Source organism: Hyperolius riggenbachi, chromosome 5 (assembly GCF_040937935.1).
Source record: "Hyperolius riggenbachi isolate aHypRig1 chromosome 5, aHypRig1.pri, whole genome shotgun sequence".
Lineage (NCBI taxonomy): Eukaryota > Metazoa > Chordata > Amphibia > Anura > Hyperoliidae > Hyperolius > Hyperolius riggenbachi.
Window position 1 is genome coordinate 48,432,198 of NC_090650.1, and position 19,341 is coordinate 48,451,538.

Here is a 19,341-nt window from a genome sequence, read left to right on the forward strand (position 1 = left end):
CCCCCCTCCCGCACTGATGCCTAACACAGAGCCTCCCCACAATACGTAACCCTAATCAACCCCCCTCCCACCACCATTGCCTAACCCTAACCGCTTCCTCTCCAATGATTCCTAACCCTAACCGACCCCCCCCCCCACACACACACACACACACCCATGCCTAACCCAAGGCACCAGCTATATGTAGCTGCACTTTGTATAATAGGTGACCCCGGCCTAAATTTGTTAATAGCTGCTTATAGCATGAATGCCCAAATTTCCTGTCATCAGTTAGCTTTAGTTGTCAAACTTAAAGGAACACTATCAATACCCAAGTTTTCTAAAATAACAATGTACAAGTAATGTCTAAGTAGCTGTGTAAACATTTTTCTACTTGTCATGTTAAAATATCAGAGGCAAAAGCTTTAATTCATTGTGTGTAGGATTTAGCTCTAATGGACCAAATCATTCTCAAAAGGGATGTCTACTTCAATGCACAGCCAGTGTTGTTTTTTGCATATCAGACTACAGAGTATTTTTTTCTGAAAGCAAAAAAGTATGAAAAATGTTTAAATGTTTAAAACGAGTTATATTTCCTCTGCTTTCTTCAGACACTTCAGTCAGAGACACAGGGCACAGGCAGCTGCAGCTGCAGCTGCTGAGAGCTTTCTCTCAGGGTACTTTTCCACTTGTGCGGTGGGAATCGCTGCAGTAAAAATTTGCATGTGGATGTGAATTTCGCATGCGGTTATATGCGAATTTTCATGCGAATTTGCATACGATTTTGCATGGATGATGATGTAGGCAAATTTAACCATGGCATTGCCTGTGTGCTTTTCCATTGATTCCATGCGAAATCTTATGCGAATTCGCATGATAATTCGCATACCAAAGCCTCATGCGAAATTCCCTATTTAATACATTGTATGACAATCGCATAGCGGTATGCGGTATGCGAATTCTGATGGCTCTGCCGTGCAGATTTTTTCTGCACAGAAAAACGCACAGGAATCCTGACAAGCAGAAACAGTCCCATCCACTTGTATTGGCTATGCGAATTCGCATGCGGCAAACGCATGCGAATTGGCGTTAGTGGAAACGTACCCTCACACACAGGTTTAACAGATGCACTGTGAGGGAATTCCCCCTCCCCTCATGGCTCAGTCTGCCGTCAGATTGGGCAGACTTGCCATCAGTGAAGAGTGAAAGGAATTTGATACAGTAAACAAAAGAGATAAGCAAGTGAAATGTATACATGATTATTTACCAGCACTTCAGGTACTCTCAGGTTAAAAAAACATGTTAATCGAAAGTGTTCTTTTAAAGGGAACCTAAACTGAGAAGGATAAGGATTTTTCCATTTAAAATAATACCAGTTGCCTGACTCTCCTGCTGATCCTGTGTCTCTCATACTTTCAGCCACAGCCCCTCAACAAGCATGCAGATCAGGTGCTCTGACTGGCGTTAGACTGGATTAGCAGCATGCTTGTTTCAGGTGTGTGATTCAGACACTACTGCAGCCAAAGAGATCAGCAGGACTGCCAGGTAACTGGTATCGTTTAAAAGTAAACATATATACCCCCTCAGTGCAGGTTGCCTTTAATAAATATCCAGTGCCAAACTAAGGATAGTAAATTTGGACAAACCTGTGACAAAAAGACATGTACTCCAGTTTCCTGCAGCGTGTTACTATCCATATATGTCTATGCTGAACATGGAGTATGTCCTCTGATACACGTGTAGAAGGCATGTTTGACAACCTCACTGCTCAAGAGGCCTTATCAATAAATGAAGCTAGCCAGAGTAATGGTTTGGTTTCATAAACTGAGGAGTTGGCGTTGGATAATTTTTGTACCGACTCCACAGTCCTGGTTGTTGATACTGTACAGTAGTTCTAATGACAGAGCAGGCTACTTGTCCTGGTTGTTTTTAGTGTTCTAATCATAGATCAGGATACTCATGCTGTGTGCAGTGTCAGCATTTTCCACTGGTGTATTTACATTGCCCTCTGCACATAGCTGCTGTGCCTCACTGTCCTATGGCCAGACTCTGCCCTCTGCACATAGCTGCGGTGCCTCACTGTCCTATGGCCAGACTCTGCCCTCTGCACATAGCTGCGGTGCCTCACTGTCCTATGGCCAGACTCTGCCCTCTGCACATAGCTGCTGTGCCTCAGTGTCCTATGGCCAGACTCTGCCCTCTGCACATAGCTGCTGTGCCTCACTGTCCTATGGCCAGACTCTGCCCTCTGCACATAGCTGCGGTGCCTCACTGTCCTATGGCCAGACTCTGCCCTCTGCACATAGCTGCGGTGCCTCACTGTCCTATGGCCAGACTCTGCCCTCTGCACATAGCTGCTGTGCCTCAGTGTCCTATGGCCAGACTCTGCCCTCTGCACATAGCTGCTGTGCCTCACTGTCCTATGGCCAGACTCTGCCCTCTGCACATAGCTGCGGTGCCTCACTGTCCTATGGCCAGACTCTGCCCTCTGCACATAGCTGCGGTGCCTCACTGTCCTATGGCCAGACTCTGCCCTCTGCACATAGCTGCTGTGCCTCAGTGTCCTATGGCCAGACTCTGCCCTCTGCACATAGCTGCGGTGCCTCACTGTCCTAGGGCCAGACTCTGCCCTCTGCACATAGCTGCGGTGCCTCACTGTCCTATGGCCAGACTCTGCCCTCTGCACATAGCTGCGGTGCCTCACTGTCCTAGGGCCAGACTCTTCCCTCTGCACATAGCTGCGGTGCCTCACTGCCCTATGGCCAGACTCTGCCCTCTGCACATAGCTGCGGTGCCTCACTGTCCTATGACCATACTCTGCCCTCTGCACATAGCTGCGGTGCCTCACTGTCCTATGGCCAGACTCTGCCCTCTGCACATAGCTGCGGTGCCTCACTGTCCTAGGGCCAGACTCTGCCCTCTGCACATAGCTGCTTTGCCTCAGTGTCCTATGGCCAGACTCTGCCCTCTGCACATAGCTGCGGTGCCTCACTGTCCTATGGCCAGACTCTGCCCTCTGCACATAGCTGCGGTGCCTCACTGTCCAATGGCCAGATTCTTCCCTCTGCACATAGCTGCGGTGCCTCACTGTCCTATGGCCAGACTCTGCCCTCTGCACATAGCTGCGTGCCTCACTTGACTATGGCCAGACTCTGCCCTCTGCACATAGCTGCGGTGCCTCACTGTCCTATGGCCGGACTCTGCCCTCTGCACATAGCTGCGGTGCCTCTGTCCTATGGCCAGACTCTGCCCTCTGCACATGGCTGCGGACGGTGCCTCACTGTCCTATGGCCAGACTCTGCCCTCTGCACATAGCTGCGGTGCCTCACTGCCCTATGGCCAGACTGTGCCCTCTGCACATAGCTGCGTGCCTCACTCTCCTATGGCCAGACTCTGCCCTCTGCACATAGCTGCGGTGCCGCACTGTCCTATGGCCAGACTCTGCCCTCTGCACATAGCTGCGGTGCCTCACTGTCCTATGGCCAGACTCTGCCCTCTGCACATAGCTGTGGTGCCTCACTGTCCTATGGCCAGACTCTGCCCTCTGCACATGGCTGCGGACGGTGCCTCACTGTCCTATGGCCAGACTCTGCCCTCTGCACATAGCTGAGTGCCTCACTGTCCTATGGCCAGACTCTGCCCTCTACACATAGCTGCTGTGCCTCAGTGTCCTATGGCCAGACTCTGCCCTCTGCACATAGCTGAGTGCCTCACTGTCCTATGGCCAGACTCTGCCCTCTGCACATAGCTGAGTGCCTCACTGTCCTATGGCCAGATTCTTCCCTCTGCACATAGCTGCGGTGCCTCACTGTCCTATGGCCAGACTCTGCCCTCTGCACATAGCTGAGTGCCTCACTGTCCTATGGCCAGATTCTTCCCTCTGCACATAGCTGAGTGCCTCACTGTCCTATGGCCAGACGCTGCCAGTCCAGAGACACACAGACTGATGACAGCAGGAATGTGCGAAGGGGATCCTCTGTCTCGAGTTGCCCTTTAGCCCATTTACAGTGGATGACATCACAGGGGGTGGGCGTGCCAGCAGGGGGAAGCGCTGTGCTGAGTATCGGGCAGCACTGAGCACACATCTGCACTGCACTGCAGGGAGGCTGGAGACTGCAGCATATACCGTGCGGGGCTGCATTCATTTCAGGCAATCACCAGTTTTAATGGCCAGACTACTGAGAAGCTTCAGCATCCTCCTGATCCGACAGAGGAGGATGGTCCCCCCCTCCGCCCTCACAGCGACCCGGGGTAGGAGGCTGCACTCAGAGACTGGTAAGCTGCACAGATACACACTGCATAGGGGACATTATTATTTTGATTATTGTGGGTTTATATAGCACTTGACATCTTCATAGCACTGAATACTCACCTTGTTGCGATCCCAGGGAGAGACATCCTACTACGTAGAGCAGTCCACAATCCCAGTGGGGTAGCTATGGGCCAGGGGCGTAACTAGAAATCACTGGGCCCCCCTGCGAATATTTGGATGGGGCCCCCCCCCCATAGGTGCCAAATAATCGTAATGGGGCAGCGTTTCACTGTAAATTAATTGTAAAGTGGGCAGCATTTTACCAGGCAATCGTAATGTGGGCCAGAAAATCGTAATGTGGGCAGAGTTCACCAGAAAATCGTAATGTGGGCCTTTAGAAAATCATAATGTGGGCAGAGTTCACCAGAAAATCGTAATGTGGGCACCAGTCACCAGAAAATAGTAACGTGAGCAGCAGTCACCAGAAAATTGTAACGTGGGCAGCATTCACCAGACGATCGTAATGTGGGCAGCGTTCACCAGAATATCGTAATGTGGGACAGAAAATCGTAATGTGGGCAGAGTTCACCAGAAAATTGTAACATGGACAGCATTCACCAGACAATCGTAACTTGGGCAGTGTTCACCAGAAAATCGTAATGTGGGCCAGAAAATCATAATGTGGGCAGCGTTCACCAGAAAATCGTAACGTGGACAGCATTCACCAGACAATCGTAACGTGGGCAGTGTTCACCAGAAAATCGTAATGTGGGCCAGAAAATCGCAATGTGGGCAGCAGTCACCAGAAAATCGCCATGTGGGCAGCAGTCACCAGAAAATTGCATAGTGGGCATCAGTCACCAGAAAATCCTAATGTGGGCAGCAGTCACCAGAATATCGTAATGTGGGCAGCAGTCACCAGAAAATCCTAATGTGGGCAGCAGTCAGTCACCAGAATGTCGTAATGTGGGCAGCAGACACCAGAAAATCCTAATGTGGGCAGCAGTCACCAGAAAATCCTCATGTGGGCAGCAGTCACCAGAAAATCGCAATGTGGGCAGCAGTCACCAGAAAATCCTAATGTGGGCAGCATACACCAGAAAATCGTAATGTGGGCAGCAGACACCAGAAAATCGCAATGTGGGCAGCAGACACCTGAAAATCGCAATGTGGGCAGCAGTGACCAGAAAATCGTAATGTGGGCAGCAGACACCTGAAAATCGCAATGTGGGCAGCAGACACCTGAAAATCGTAATGTGGGCAGCAGACTCCAGAAAATCGCAATGTGGGCAGCAGACACCAGAAAATCATAATGTGGGCAGCAGACACCTGAAAATCGTAATGTGGGCAGCAGACACCTGAAAATCGTAATGTGGGCAGCAGACACCTGAAAATCGTAATGTGGGCAGCAGACACCAGAAAATCATAATGTGGGCAGCAGACACCAGAAAATCATAATGTGGGCAGCAGACACCAGAAAATCGCAATGTGGGCAGCAGTGACCAGAAAATCGCAATGTGGGCAGCAGTGACCAGAAAATCGTAATGTGGGCAGCAGACACCAGAAAATCATAATGTGGGCAGCGGACACCTGAAAATCACAATGTAGGCAGCAGACACTAGAAAAAAAAAATGCACCTGTGAAAAAAAAACAATTCACTTACCTGACAGAAGTCTTCTCCTCTCCCGGCATCTGGCTCGCAGCTCCCCGAGTCCTCCTGCAGCACATCTCCCGCGCTGACAGGCAGAGTGCAGGGCTACGGCAAGATGGCTGCCGAAGCCCTGTACTAGAGACACAAATAGTCTCCAGTGCAGGGCTTCTTCGGCGGCCATCTTGCCGTAGCCCTGCTCTGCCTGCCGGAGACTATGCAGGCTGCCAGAGCGGGGCTGCGGGGAATGAACTGGCGCAGCGTCTATTAGACGCTGCGGCCAGTTGAGCACCTTGCTACAGAGCAGCGCTCCCCCCACACACAGTGAGCGGGCCCCAGAGCAGCCCCGGGCGGCAGGGCCCCCCTGCGGCTGAGAGAGTCGCATCCCCGGTAGGTACGCCGGTGGTGACAGCCTTTCCTCCTCCGGGCCCCTGACTTGCTAGGGGCCCCCCTGCAACTTCAGGGGCTGCAGGGTCTATTCCTACGCCCCTGCTATGGGCCCCAGTGCGAGTTTTACATGGGCACCTGTTCCGACGTGATAACCTACACTAGGATAAAGTGTTGGAGCACCCCCCCCCCCCCCCCATGCAATCTATATGTAACACTTGATACCGTGCAACAAAACCTGCCAAGGTCATCCACAGTGTCAGAGGTGCAAGAAGGGGATGGGGAACAGTTTGCTAATGATTACTACTATTCAAAGCATCTATATAAGTGATTATTACCACCACAGGACCAATAGCAAACAGCTAATACTTTGGTTGAGGAAGGGCCCCATTGGGGCCCCTCTTGCCTAAAGACCCCGATGCGGTTACTACCTCTGCAACCCCTATTGCTACGCCACTGCAAGATCCATCTTCCTGGTGGCGGGTATACGCAATGGCACACGACGGGCGCAAACAAGAGTTCAAGCGATCACGGTACTTTCCGCAGCAGTCGTCGGAGATCTTAAGGATCCGATAATGACGGTCATTATCGCTGCGCACCGCTAAACGTAGTTTGTGTAATCACACATCTGTACCCATGACGCACGATTACAGAAACAACGTTGCACAAATAATCGCGGGTCATCAGAAAAAGCACGTAGTGGGTACAGGCCTTTACAGAGCATGTAGGGATCGTGTCACTTACTGTCCCTTACGCCTGGTACACAGGATGCGATTTTCCCAACAGATCAAGGGGAAATTTTCCATCGTTTGATAATTTCCAACATGTTCGATCTGCTTCCGATCGAGATACGGGTCGATATTTGTGCAGTACTGATCTCAAAATCAACCCCTTTCTGCATCGGAAGCAGATTGCACATGTTGGAAATTATCGAACGGCGAGAAATTTCCAGTCAATCTGATGAGAGGATTGCATGGTTTGTACCCATCCTTATGCCTGGTACACATCATGCAATTTATTGTGAGATAGATGGGTGGAAACGATTATTTCTGACAGGTCCACTCTGATTTGTGATCACTTCTATACAAAATCGATCAGAAAAACAATTGGAAATCAGATCGGACCTGTTGGAAATAATCGATCTGTGCAACGAGAAACTGCATGGTGTGTACCAGGCAATAGAGGAGCTCACACTCTACTAGTAATCCCTGCTGTTGTCATACTCCAGAAGTCCTATAATAGTAAAGCCAATTCTAGGGGGCAGCCAATTAACTTACTGGTTTGTGTTCCCATCATTTAATAAGAAGATTGGTTTCGTAATATGATCGCATGTAAATTTTCTTTTTTATCAGCTTTGAATAACCTTCTAATCCCTACTTTGAGGCCATTTCCACGGAGCGCAAATTCACATTGCAAAAAATCCCAATAGTACTGAAAGCAATGCAATTTCAATACTGAATGCGTATTCTCTATTTTGAATCGGACAGCTCGCTGCAGATTTTCACACCGTGCATCAGTTTCCAATGCAATGATTGTGAATTATGCTAGATGCATGTGACAAGTCCAGAGGCGTAAATTCGCATGCTGGAAAAATACATGCTAAATGTAATAACCTTGTGGAAATGGGCCTTTGCTCTTTAACCGCTTAAGGGCCACTGGTTTACACTCCCTAGTGACCAGGCCATTTTTCACAATTCAGCACACTGCAGCTTTAAGGCCCAGTACACATCAAAACCGCTAGCAGATCGTCAAAACGCTAGCGGTTTTTTGGAGCAGTGAGCTGATATTTGCCGGGTGCACACCGAGCGGATTTTGTATGAGATCCGCCGGCCGCATCAGCATCTGCGTGGCTAATGTATCTCTATGGGCTGGTGCACACTGGCGGTTTGAAGTTTTAAGCAAACCGCAAACGTGCAGCAAGAGGCACGTTTGCGGCTTGGTAAAAACCTCAAACCGCCGGTGTGCACCAGCCCATAGAGATACATTAGCCACGCAGATTTTCAGGCGGATCCGCCCAGTGTGCACTGGGCCTTACAGTGTGCTGCACGGCCATACAGCTTAGCACACAAATTAATCTTGTCTCCTTTTCTTGCCACAAATAGGCATTTCTATTGATGGGCTTTGATCGCTGCTGCGATTGTTCGTTTTTTTTTTAATATAAAAAAACAAGCGTGACTTGTGATAGCCGCCAGAGGTATGTGCAGAGCAATGCGCGCAGCGGGCATTTTTACTCACCTCCTGGAGGATCCCTACATCGGCCACCATTCTTCTTGCTCTCCACGGAGGCCCTGCATGAGATCGCCCAAACGTGAGATCGCCCTCTGTCGTCATGACGCAGACGGCGATCTTACTACAGTGTTTCAGCACCACCCGGAGCATAGAGGGAAAACTGCAGCGCTGGATTCCAGGGAGGTGAGTCAGTGCTGCTGGGTTGCTGCAGATCCCTAGCAGCATGATTTTTTCCTGGTTTTAGGGTCTAAAGACTTGCTAAAAAATTGCACCGCTTTTAGACCCTAAAATCTGGAAAGAATCATACTACCAAGGGGGTTAATAAATATAGTTCCAACATCTTTCGTAGCGCTGCACAACACAGACAATAGTGGGGAGCATAGATGCAAGAGCAGTTCAACACACTATACGCGCACCCGCCAGGCATTCGGCGCACCCGCCAGGCATTCGGCGCATCCGCCAGGCATTCAGCGCACCCGCCAGGCAACCCGTATACCTGCCCTGCATCCAATTCACTCACCAGGCACTCCGTGCATCTGCCAAGCATTCCATGTACCCACCAGGCATCTCATGTACCTGCCAGGCATCCTGTGCACCAGAAAGGCATCCCCTGCATCCGCCAGGCAACCTGTGCACCCACCAGGCATCCCGCACACCCACCAGCCATCCTGCGCACCCGCCAGGAATCCAATGTACCCGTCAGGAATCCCGTGTACCCACCAGGCATCCCATGCACTCACCAGGCATTTCATGTACCCGTCAGGCATCTTGTGCACCAGCCAGGCATTCCGTGCATCTGCCAGGCACCCCGTGCAGATCCACCAGAGATACCATGCACCCTCCAGGCATTCCATGCCCCTGGCAGGCACCCCATGCACCCACCAGGCATACTGTGCACCATCCAGGCATCCTGTGCACCCGCTAGGCATTCCGTACACCCATCAGGCATTCCGTGCACCTGCCAGGCATCCCATGCACCCTCCAGGCATCCCATGCACCCGCCAGGCGTCCCATGCACCCGCCAGGCATCCCATGCACCCGCCAGGCGTCCCATGCACCCATCAGGCACTTGGAAGCGATTGGTATGGGTAGCTGGTAGATGTCCACCACACGGAATTACAACTGAACTCTCAGACCGGACGTGAGGCAGTTCTTTGCTGACTGGGTGGGTTTGAACACTGCCTTTCATGAAATTACCTCTGGAAGGCGCGCAGTCATGTTAGAGCGTCTTGCAACCCTTGTCATTTTTTGGCGCATTGTATAACTCAGTACATGGATGTATGTGTCATGAGAGGTGAGTATCGCTATCTTCCTAGAGAGAGGAGCCTGCATGAGTGAGGATGAATGCTCTGTATATATGGACTGGAAATTTCCACTGTCTTCCAAGCACCATCTGTGGCTACTTCCAGAGAATTACATCCAGGAGGAAATTAACCCCAACGCCCTGTGCTTTTAATTAAACTTCATGGATGAGGAGGTATTTGCTGTACGAGCAGCGCTGGGAATCAGTACAAGCCGATAAGATATTTTTTGTATATTGATTCCAATGGCTTTATTGAATTCAGGCATGCATAACGAAGGCTATAACTGTCTGATATCAGTCAAGGCAATGATCTGAAGGTTCTTTATGTGAAGGCAAAGCTGACAGCTAATTCTGCTGTGGGGAGCAACAACTGGAGCAGTGAGGAGAGTCACATGATCAGTGCAAACAGTGTGAGGGGTAGGGTGGGATAATTCTCTTAAAAAGCAGAAGCTGATTGTCAAGTCATTAAAAAAAAATAGTACAGAACACCCATCTACGGTATAATTCTGGGCTCTGGTTGCTGATATTAAAACAAAAGTAGCCATTCAAGGGTCTGTTCTTACCTGATTTTATTAACGATCATAAGATAATTCAGATCAAAAGAAAAGCATCTAATCAACCCGCAGCACTAAAGAGCCCAAATTATTCCAGAATCGAAACCATTTGCAGTCGTATCTATGAAAATCTGCACTGCTAGTCGACCAGTCCTTCATGGAAATGATTGATAAGGCGATAGTTCAGGATCTATTGGGGCTACCAGCTGTTTTTCTTTTTCATACAATACGATCTGAATTATGTGATCGAATATATGATTGTTCAGGACAAATTGGGTACTTATCCGTTAGCCGGGCGCATCCGGCAGGTGGCGCTAATTACTATTCCCCCTCCAGGCCGCCATGGATAGTAGGGAAAGATGTAACTCTGGTGGAGTTTTGTCGCCACCTAGAGGATGCGCCCGGCTAACTGATAAGTACCAAAAATTGTGCTGTTAATGGGCACCGTACAGAGAAAGAGAGTGTATGTATTACAGCATAATTTCCTTATAAACGTAAACATTCGGGAATAGTAAACTAAATGTCCAGGTCCCAGCCAAGCACCATTATAAGTATATGGGAATAACACCCGGTATAGTAAACTCTGATATAATGGAACTTCTGTTATAGTAAACCTGTATTTTGACCCCCTGCAGTATTCTGTATCCGGCTATAGTGGAAAGCGAGCGGGTGCATGCACCATACGTCAGTCGGAGACCCATGAGCTGTTGGCGGGCTGGCAGCCACTTATAGCCTGCTCGCTATCTACTCACTACTCTGGGCCTGTGTAGATTACCTCAGAAACACCAGCTGGTGAGACCTACGCTACCTGTGTAAGCTTCTTGATTACTGCGAGAATTGCCTGTCGTCTGTGACTTGCTTGTGCATGGCTGCAACGCTACAGTATCATCCAGGCTGCACAGAAATCTGCACACTGTCAGCACTGTACCAACATTAAAGAGGAACTCCAGTGAAAATAAAATAAAGTGCTTTATTTTTACAATAATTATGTATAAATGATGTAGTCAGTGTTGGCCCATTGTAAAATCTTTCCTCTCCCTGATTTACATTCTGACATTTATCACATGGTGACATTTTTACTGCTGGCAGGTGATGTCAGTAGAAGGAGATGTTGCTTGTTTTTTTGTTCAGTTGGAAACAGCTGTAAATAGCTGTTATTTCCCACAATGCAAAAAGTCTCCCACAGTGTGATGTCAGGACCTTGGTCCTGACATCACACTGTGGGAGGGGTTTCACCACAATATCAGCCATACAGAGCCCCCTGATGATCTGTTTATAAAAAGGAATAGATTTCTCATGGGAAATGGGGTATCAGCTACTGATAGGGATGAAGTTCAATTCTTGGTTATGGTTTCTCTTTAACTGGTGAGGTCTTTGCTTCCTGTGCAACCTGTTGCATGACTATGACATGTGGACCGACGTGAATTCTGGTGACGTACTTCCTGTCCAGCAGGAAGTACGTCACTGAGCGGGGACGGGCCTATGCACGTGAACCTGTCGGCGCCCTCTGCTGCAGGGTCATATGAAGTATGGTTTCCTGCAGTGCTGTGATCCTGCTAGGACAAGCTCCCCTGGAATGGGATCACCGCACAAGTGTAAAACCAGCTAAAAACAACGGGAGAGGTACATAGGCAAAAGCAGGGTAGGGGGATTACAGCTACCCAGAATCCCCCCTCAGACCAGGGCCAGTGCAGTGTCTAGGGACAGACACAAGTTGAGACACCAGAATACCTGCAGCTCACAGCACTTGCCCTCTTTCTTTCCCTGCTACAGTTGACTTTGGCTGGAGCAGCAGTGGTGTACAGAGCATGGAGCAACTGCGTGTGCAGAGCATGGAGCAGGAGCGTGTGTACAGAGCATGGAGCAGCAGCGTGTGTACAGAGCATGGAGCAGCAGCGTGTGTACAGAGCATGGAGCAGCTGCATGTGTATAGAACATGGAGCAGCAGTGTGTGTACAGAGCATGGAGCAGCTCTGGGGAACTTAACAGAGTCAGGTATGAGCAGCACAGCCCTGCTGTGTGAATGCTTCACTTTCCCCTTCATTACCGTTGCCGGCTGTCCTCATTATTATCTGTATCCAAACTGCTCCTGATGGATGCCGTTGTCAATTGGACATAATTGTCAGATCCTGTAAGTCGGACGGGAAATTGCATTGTGTGTACCCAGCAGGATGTCCTACCATATTATTATACTGTACTGTGTGTGGATGAGGGAGACCTTTCAGGAATCTCCCCCTTGAAAATCCTGGGTTTGCCCCTGAGGTAAGCTAACTAAATTTCTTATTGGATGATTTATCTTAATTTTTTTCAATTAATATGGACTTTCAACCCACGTTAAGGAGGAATTGCCCTGCCAGAGGCACTTTAAATAGAGTTTCTCCCCCATCCCCTTCCTAGTTCCTACACTAAGTTAAACTAAACATTCTGACCAATGTTTCACTGTAAACTTCTGTCCTCTGATGAGCAATGTTTATGTTGTCGCTGGTTATATAAGCATGATGAAGTTATGTCTGAGTCAGAATTAGCTATGACATAATGAGCTGCCAAGGCAGACAGTGAAAGCCTGATAGTGTTATCTGAGCTGATGCTGGGCGTGTAGCTATACCTGACCTGACATGACTCCACATTCCCAGCACTGTACAGCTGGCAGAAGCTCATACTGTAGCTCATAGCTTCTATCTGTACATGTTCTCTCCCACACAGGTTTGTAGTTAAGTAAAAAGAACTTTATTTTTTTAACTCCCAGATAAAGGTCATGTGATCTGTGGCTAGCTTTTCCATACTAGTGTATGTGTCTGATAGTGCTGTTTACCAGACTGCAGGACGCCCTCTTATCTTCTTCAGACTTCTGCTGTGTGGCATGAAAGTGCTATAGCAGCATCCAGCAAACTGCAGGAAGATTATATAGGCTGTCAATATCGAAGTGGGAAATTTGGGTGCCTGCTTTCGGCAGAGACTTGTGCGCCGCAATTGTCGCTAACACAGTCGTAATTGTGGCGGATTGGCGGCAGGGGTAGTTAAGTGTGTGTGTGTGTGGGGGGGGGGGGATTGTGTGTGTTAAGGTTAGGTCAGGGGGAGGGCAGTTAAAGTTAGGCTTGGGGTGCGTGTTTCTGAGAGTTAGGCATGTGGGAGGGACAGTTAAGGTTAGGCGTGGGGGTTGTTTTTAAAAGTTAGTCATGGGGGGGCGGTTAAAGGGAACCAGAGACGTTGGGGGAAAGCTGTTATACATACCTGGGGCTTCCTCCAGCCCCATACGCACGGATCGCTCCCACGCCGCCATCCTCAGCTGCCTGGATCCGCCGGTACCGGGTCCCGTTATTACTGCCAGTCGGCCGGCAGACGCGGCCAATTGTCCGCATCACAGGGGGCTCCCTCCATATAAGTACGCGTGAGGCTGCATAATGCGCAGCCGCATGCGTACGGGTATGGAGGGAGCCCCTGTGATGCGGACAATTGGCCGTGTCCATCGGAAGTGACGGGACCCGGTACCGCCGATAAAGGAAGCGGTGGACGGCGGCGTGGGAGCGATCCGTGCGTATGGAGCTGGAAGTAGCCCCAGGTATGTATAAAAGCTTTTTCTGTTTTTAACAAGCGTTCCTCTCTGGTTCTGTTTAAGGTTAGGCAGTTAAGACTAGGCATGGGGTGTTTTAAAGGGTTTCCGTATTTTTTGGACTATAAGACGCTCCTGACCATAAGACACATCTAGGTTTAAAGGACAGAAACCAGGGGAAAAATATATACTAAACCTGGCGCATCCATGGTGAAGGGACACCTTGTGGATTATGCCCCCTTGTACCTCTTGTGTCCTCCTCTGTCCCCCTTGTGTCCTCCTGTGTTCTCCATGTGTCTTCCTCTATGCCCCTTTGTGTCCCCCTCTATGCCCCTTTGTGTCCCCCTCTATGCCCCTTTGCCTCCTCAATTTGTCCCCCTGTGTCCTCCTCTGCATGGGCACAGTACAGGAAGTGCCCGACATTGGAGGTTCATATCGGCAGGCGTTCACTAGTCAAGAACTCCCTGTAATTGGACTATAAGATGCAACGACTACACACACACTTTTGGGGGAGAAAAAGTGAGTTTTATAGTCCAAAAAATACAGTAGGTGTGGGTGGCAGTTAAGGTTAGGTTGGAGGGTGTTTTTAAGAGTTAGGCATGGGGGGGAGCTTAAGGGTTAGGCATGGGGAATGTGGTTAATGTTAGGCATCAGAATAGTGTTAGGTTAAGTTGTAGCAAGGTATCAGTATTATTTACCAATATTTTAGAACAGTAATTTACAATTTTGAAACTTAGAATGTTGGTAAACTTTATCGGTATTCTACTAGCCAAAATCGGGCGCCCAAGTATTCTTGCGACCCTTTTTCATGCATTATTAGACTTGTGTTGGTGTACGAGATAAAGTGACTCTGTATTGGATCCATGCACTCAGGACTGGCGTAGGGGGCAAACTGGGCAATTGCCCAGGGACCCAGAGCCATCTGACGCACCCCCCAGTTCTCTTGAATAGTGGTCCCTCGGGGCCCCTGCAGAGTGTTTGCAGAGGAGCGACTCACCTATCCACCTGGCACGCTCCTCCTTCAGTCTGTTTGCTTCCGTCTTCATCCTAAAGGACACCTCTTCTCCCTCCGTGACCTGGTGGCATGTTTCTGAGTTGGGTATAAGTGGGCAGGTTAGGTCAGGGGGCCTCATGTATCGGCCCTGCATGCACTGGGAGAGCAATAGGTGATACAGAGGATGGGGCTGCACCAGGGCACTCCTCCCACTGAGCCCCAACATCCCACAGAAATGCATTATCAGGGCAGCCTTCCTCCTACGGGCCGAGTACCCCAACCCCCATCCACACCCCCAACACACACAAAAGCAGACACACCACGTCCCACAGGCAGAATCCACCCACAAAACCAAAGCACCCATTCTTCCATAGGTAAAGCATTTCCCCCCTCTCCTCTCCCCCCAAAATCAGGGCACACCTGCCACAACCAGAGCACCAGCTACGGATTTGCGCCCGCCTTCCTTTCACCCTCCCTGTTTATCCTTTGAAATGATGCTCAGGCAAATTGGAAGATCCAACAGGCAATGGGAGATCACATTATACTGGCCTAGAGGCAGTTTAGCCTTTATCTGCAGGCCATAATACTGTTATAAGATGTGTGCTCCCCCAAGTACCAGAATTAAGCAGCTGGATTGCCCCGAAATCTGAATTTAATTGCCACTATCCCCCGGATACATAAGTGCCCATATAGTCACATGCTTCCAGATAAAATAATCAAGGCAGTCACATGCTACCCTATACAAATATTACATAGTGACAAGCATCCAGATAAATGAATTAAGAAGTCACATGCCTCCAGCAGTGGCGTAGCTAAGGAGCTTTGGGCCCCAATGCAAGTTTTACATTGGGGCCCCCCAAGCACTCTATACATAACAATTAATACGGCGCACCAAAACCTGACAATGGCAACTACAGTGTCAGAGGTGCAAGAAGGGAATGGGGAGCAGTTTGTTAATGATTACCACTATTCAATGTATCTATCTATAGAAGTGATTATTATGAGCACAGGACCAATAGAGAGTTAACGCTGCAGTTGAGGTCCCAAGGGCCCCGATGTGGTCGCAACCTCTGCACCCCCCTATTGCTACGCCCCTGGCCTCTAGATAAAATAAGTTGCCAGGTGCCTCAAGATAAACAAAATGCTTGTGCTCATGGAAGGAAAGCATCAAAAATTCTGGCCCAGGGACACAAAAACCCAGCTTTGTCCAGTGTATACGGTATATATAAGCTGTGACTCTATTCTGAGAGTAAACTATCTGCAGGGTGTGCTGGTCTGGTATGTTTGAAAAATATAATTTAAAACTGTATGAATACTAAAAAAAAAGAGTGTTTGCATTCAACAGCCAATGCAAACAATGTGTGGGGATAATTACAAATTCAAATTTGCATTGAACTGTTGATGTGAAACAATATAGAGACTACTTTTCACAGCCTTTGCTGAATAAGGCCTGCATTGCCCAAAAATAACCATTATTAATCAGGCTTCACTTTTATAGGGCAGGTTATAAAATTCCTGGAAAACAGATATAAAATAAAAACACCATCAGAGCTTATTAGACATGATTATTACATGACCCATATAAAAGCTGCCAGTGTGACCTTGCTAAAGGGAAGACTGTACACACTGCTGGGCAATTATGCCAAAGTACACAAGATTACAGCTGAACAACAAGGGGTGCCAGGCATTCAGGAAAAGGCTATTTATAGCTGACAGGTGCGACATTCTGCTGGAGATTTGACACTTGCTTTTATGGGGTATGTTACTATTAGTGGTATGGAGACAGAGTTGGTCTGACTTTTTTTGTCACGTATTACTCAAAGGAGGTAACACTCAAGTGATGTGCCAGTAGGCACGTGCAGAGGGGCAGTGTTGCCAACTCGTCAGTAAGGAAAGTAGCTATTGGCTGTCCTAGAAGTCGCTGGATGACGCCATCACGTAATTTACATGATGACTCCACCCCAGACCCCGCATCCTGTGAGGTGATTGGTTGCCCCGTACTGGGCGCATACCAGCGGCTTGATGGGGGGGGGGGGGACTCCTGCGAGAGGATGGGCGGCGGGCCTAATATGTGAGTGCTTTGGGTTGGGGGAGGGAAGTCGCCAGATTTGTCGCTAAGTCGCTTTTTAGAAAAACTGTCGCTAGAGGGACTTGAAAAGCCACTAAATATAGCGACAAAATCGCTGAGTTGGCAACACTGCAGAGGGGAGGGCTCTGGGTTCCCAAGCACTACCCCTTTTAAAATACCCATAGATAGGGGTATGGTTTGGTACAGTTGGAGTCCCGGGGGGGAGGGGGGGGGGTGAAGGTCACATGTCACTTCAGGGCAAGATCCCCCACCACTTGTAGGTACTACTGTGCATTTCAGGGGGGGGGGGGGGGGGGAGACCCCCCCCCCCACTTAAAGGGAACCAGAGACGAAGGATAGTGGAAAATGAAAAAAGATTTTATACATACCTGGGGCTTCCTCCAGTCCTATAAGCCTGGATCACTCCCACGCCGCCGTCCTCCGCTTCCTCTATCCGCCGGTACTGGTCCCGTCACTTCCGGCGGACGCGGCCAATTTTCCGCATGAACAGGGGCTCCCTCCTTATCCTTACGCATGCGCCTGCGTAGTTTGAAGGCGCATGTGTAAGGATATGGAGAAAGCCCTGTTCATGCAGAAAATTGGCCGCGTCCGCCGGCAGTGACGCACTGCGCTTGCCTCGACTGGCTCGACTGGCCGGGATTACGGGACCCGGTACCGGCGGATAGAGGAAGCGGAGGACGGCGGCGTGGGAGCGATCCAGGCTTATGGGGCTGGAGGAAGCCCCAGGTATGAATAAAATGTTTTTACCATAGTCTCTGGTTCTCTTTAAGGACCCTCTGCACGGCCCTGTGTGCCAGAATCAGGATATTTTTTCTGTACAAGTTTAACTGTTATTTTAGTAGTATGTTTATAGCTCTGACATCTTCCGCAGCGCTGTACAGAGTACATAGCCTTGTCATTAACTGTCCCTCAGAGGAGCTCACAATTTTAATCCCTACCATAGTCGTATGTCCATTATAATCTAGGGCTAATTTTAGGGGGAAGTCCATTAATTTATATGTATGTTTTTGGCATGTAGGAGAGAACTGGGGTGCCGGGGAGGAAACCCACACAGACACAGGTAGATCAAGTAAACTCTGTGTTGATAGTGCCCTGGCTGGGATTCGAACCAGGGACCCAGCGCTTAAAGTTATTGCAAGTATTGCATCACTTCAGGGTTGGAAAAATCCATCGACAGCCCGGTAACTGGTATTGTTTATAATGGAAGATATGGAAGATGAAGATGGCGGCTGCTGTAGTCCTCTCACTTCAGGTTCCCTTAATAGTCTGATGTTTGCAAAGTTATTACAAAACTATTTTCATACAGTGTTCTTCTCTGATGCAGGATCCCTTACAAGGTACGATGAATCCGCTGTATCTGTTGACTGGAAAGAGAAGCTGAGCCCTGAGCAGTATTATGTGACCAGGGAAAAGGGAACAGAGCTGGTAAGTAGCTGAAGCTGTAATCAGTATTAATATAAACTCAGATATTTGTACTTTTTTACTGGATGACGAGTGTCCTGCAGATTTTACAAAATATTACAAGAGTCCAGGACTGATGTACTACAAATTTAAATTCACAAATATACATGAAGTACGTACGGAAACAGCATAAAAATGAGCTTCCCAAGACATGGCTGAAAGTATTCCTGAAGTGGCCTCAAAGATAAAAGATACTTACCTCAGACAGTCCAGAGAAGCTTCCCCAATCACCCTGTGGCCCACTGTTGCAGCGCAAAGTCCCTTTAAAGGATAACTGAGGCGACGGCAGTGTTGAATAAAATCTTTTACCTTACTGCAAAAAGTATCTGCATCCTCCTCTCACATCTCCCCCCCCAACTGCACAGGCCGCCATCTTTGCCCCGGAAGACGTAGTATGCAATAGATGCGGCGCCTGAACAGTTCAAAACCTCTCTGCTGTTTCTCTTGCGTGCACAATGTCCTGGAGACCACAGTGAGCGCAGATGCGGGGCAGAGGTGTTCTGAACTGCGCATGTGCAGCTATGTGAACTGCGCAGGTGCAGCGGCTATTCTGGACAACTGCTTCTGGGGCAAGGATAGCGACCCAGAGGAGGGTCGGGGCCGCTCCTGACACTTTTTGCCACAGTTGGAAACAATTCAAGGGGGAAGGAGTTTGCGTCCCAGATAATTTTTGCAGCAAATAAGGTAAAAACTTTTATTTAACAGTCGCCTCAGTTATCCTTTAAAGGGAACCTAAACTGAGAAGGATATGGATTTTTCCTTTTAAAATAATACCAGTTGCCCGACTCTCCTGCTGATCCTGTGTCTCTAATACTTTTAGCCACAGCCCTTGAACAAGCATGCAGATCAGGTGCTCTGACTGAAGTCGGACTGGATTAGCTGCATGCTTGTTTCA

At 49.0% G+C, this 19,341-nt stretch overlaps 1 protein-coding gene across 1 annotated transcript in view; it reads left to right on the forward strand.

Annotated features, from left to right (window-relative positions):
- Nucleotides 1-4,048: 4,048 nt before the first annotated feature.
- Nucleotides 4,049-19,341, forward strand: part of MSRB2 (methionine sulfoxide reductase B2) — a 33,420-nt gene continuing 18,127 nt past the window's right edge. The window contains exons 1-2 of the mRNA XM_068238581.1: nucleotides 4,049-4,254; nucleotides 18,310-18,410. Coding sequence (XP_068094682.1) covers nucleotides 4,146-4,254; nucleotides 18,310-18,410 — 210 coding nt within the window. The 5' untranslated portion in view covers nucleotides 4,049-4,145. The remainder of the gene's footprint in view (nucleotides 4,255-18,309; nucleotides 18,411-19,341) is intronic.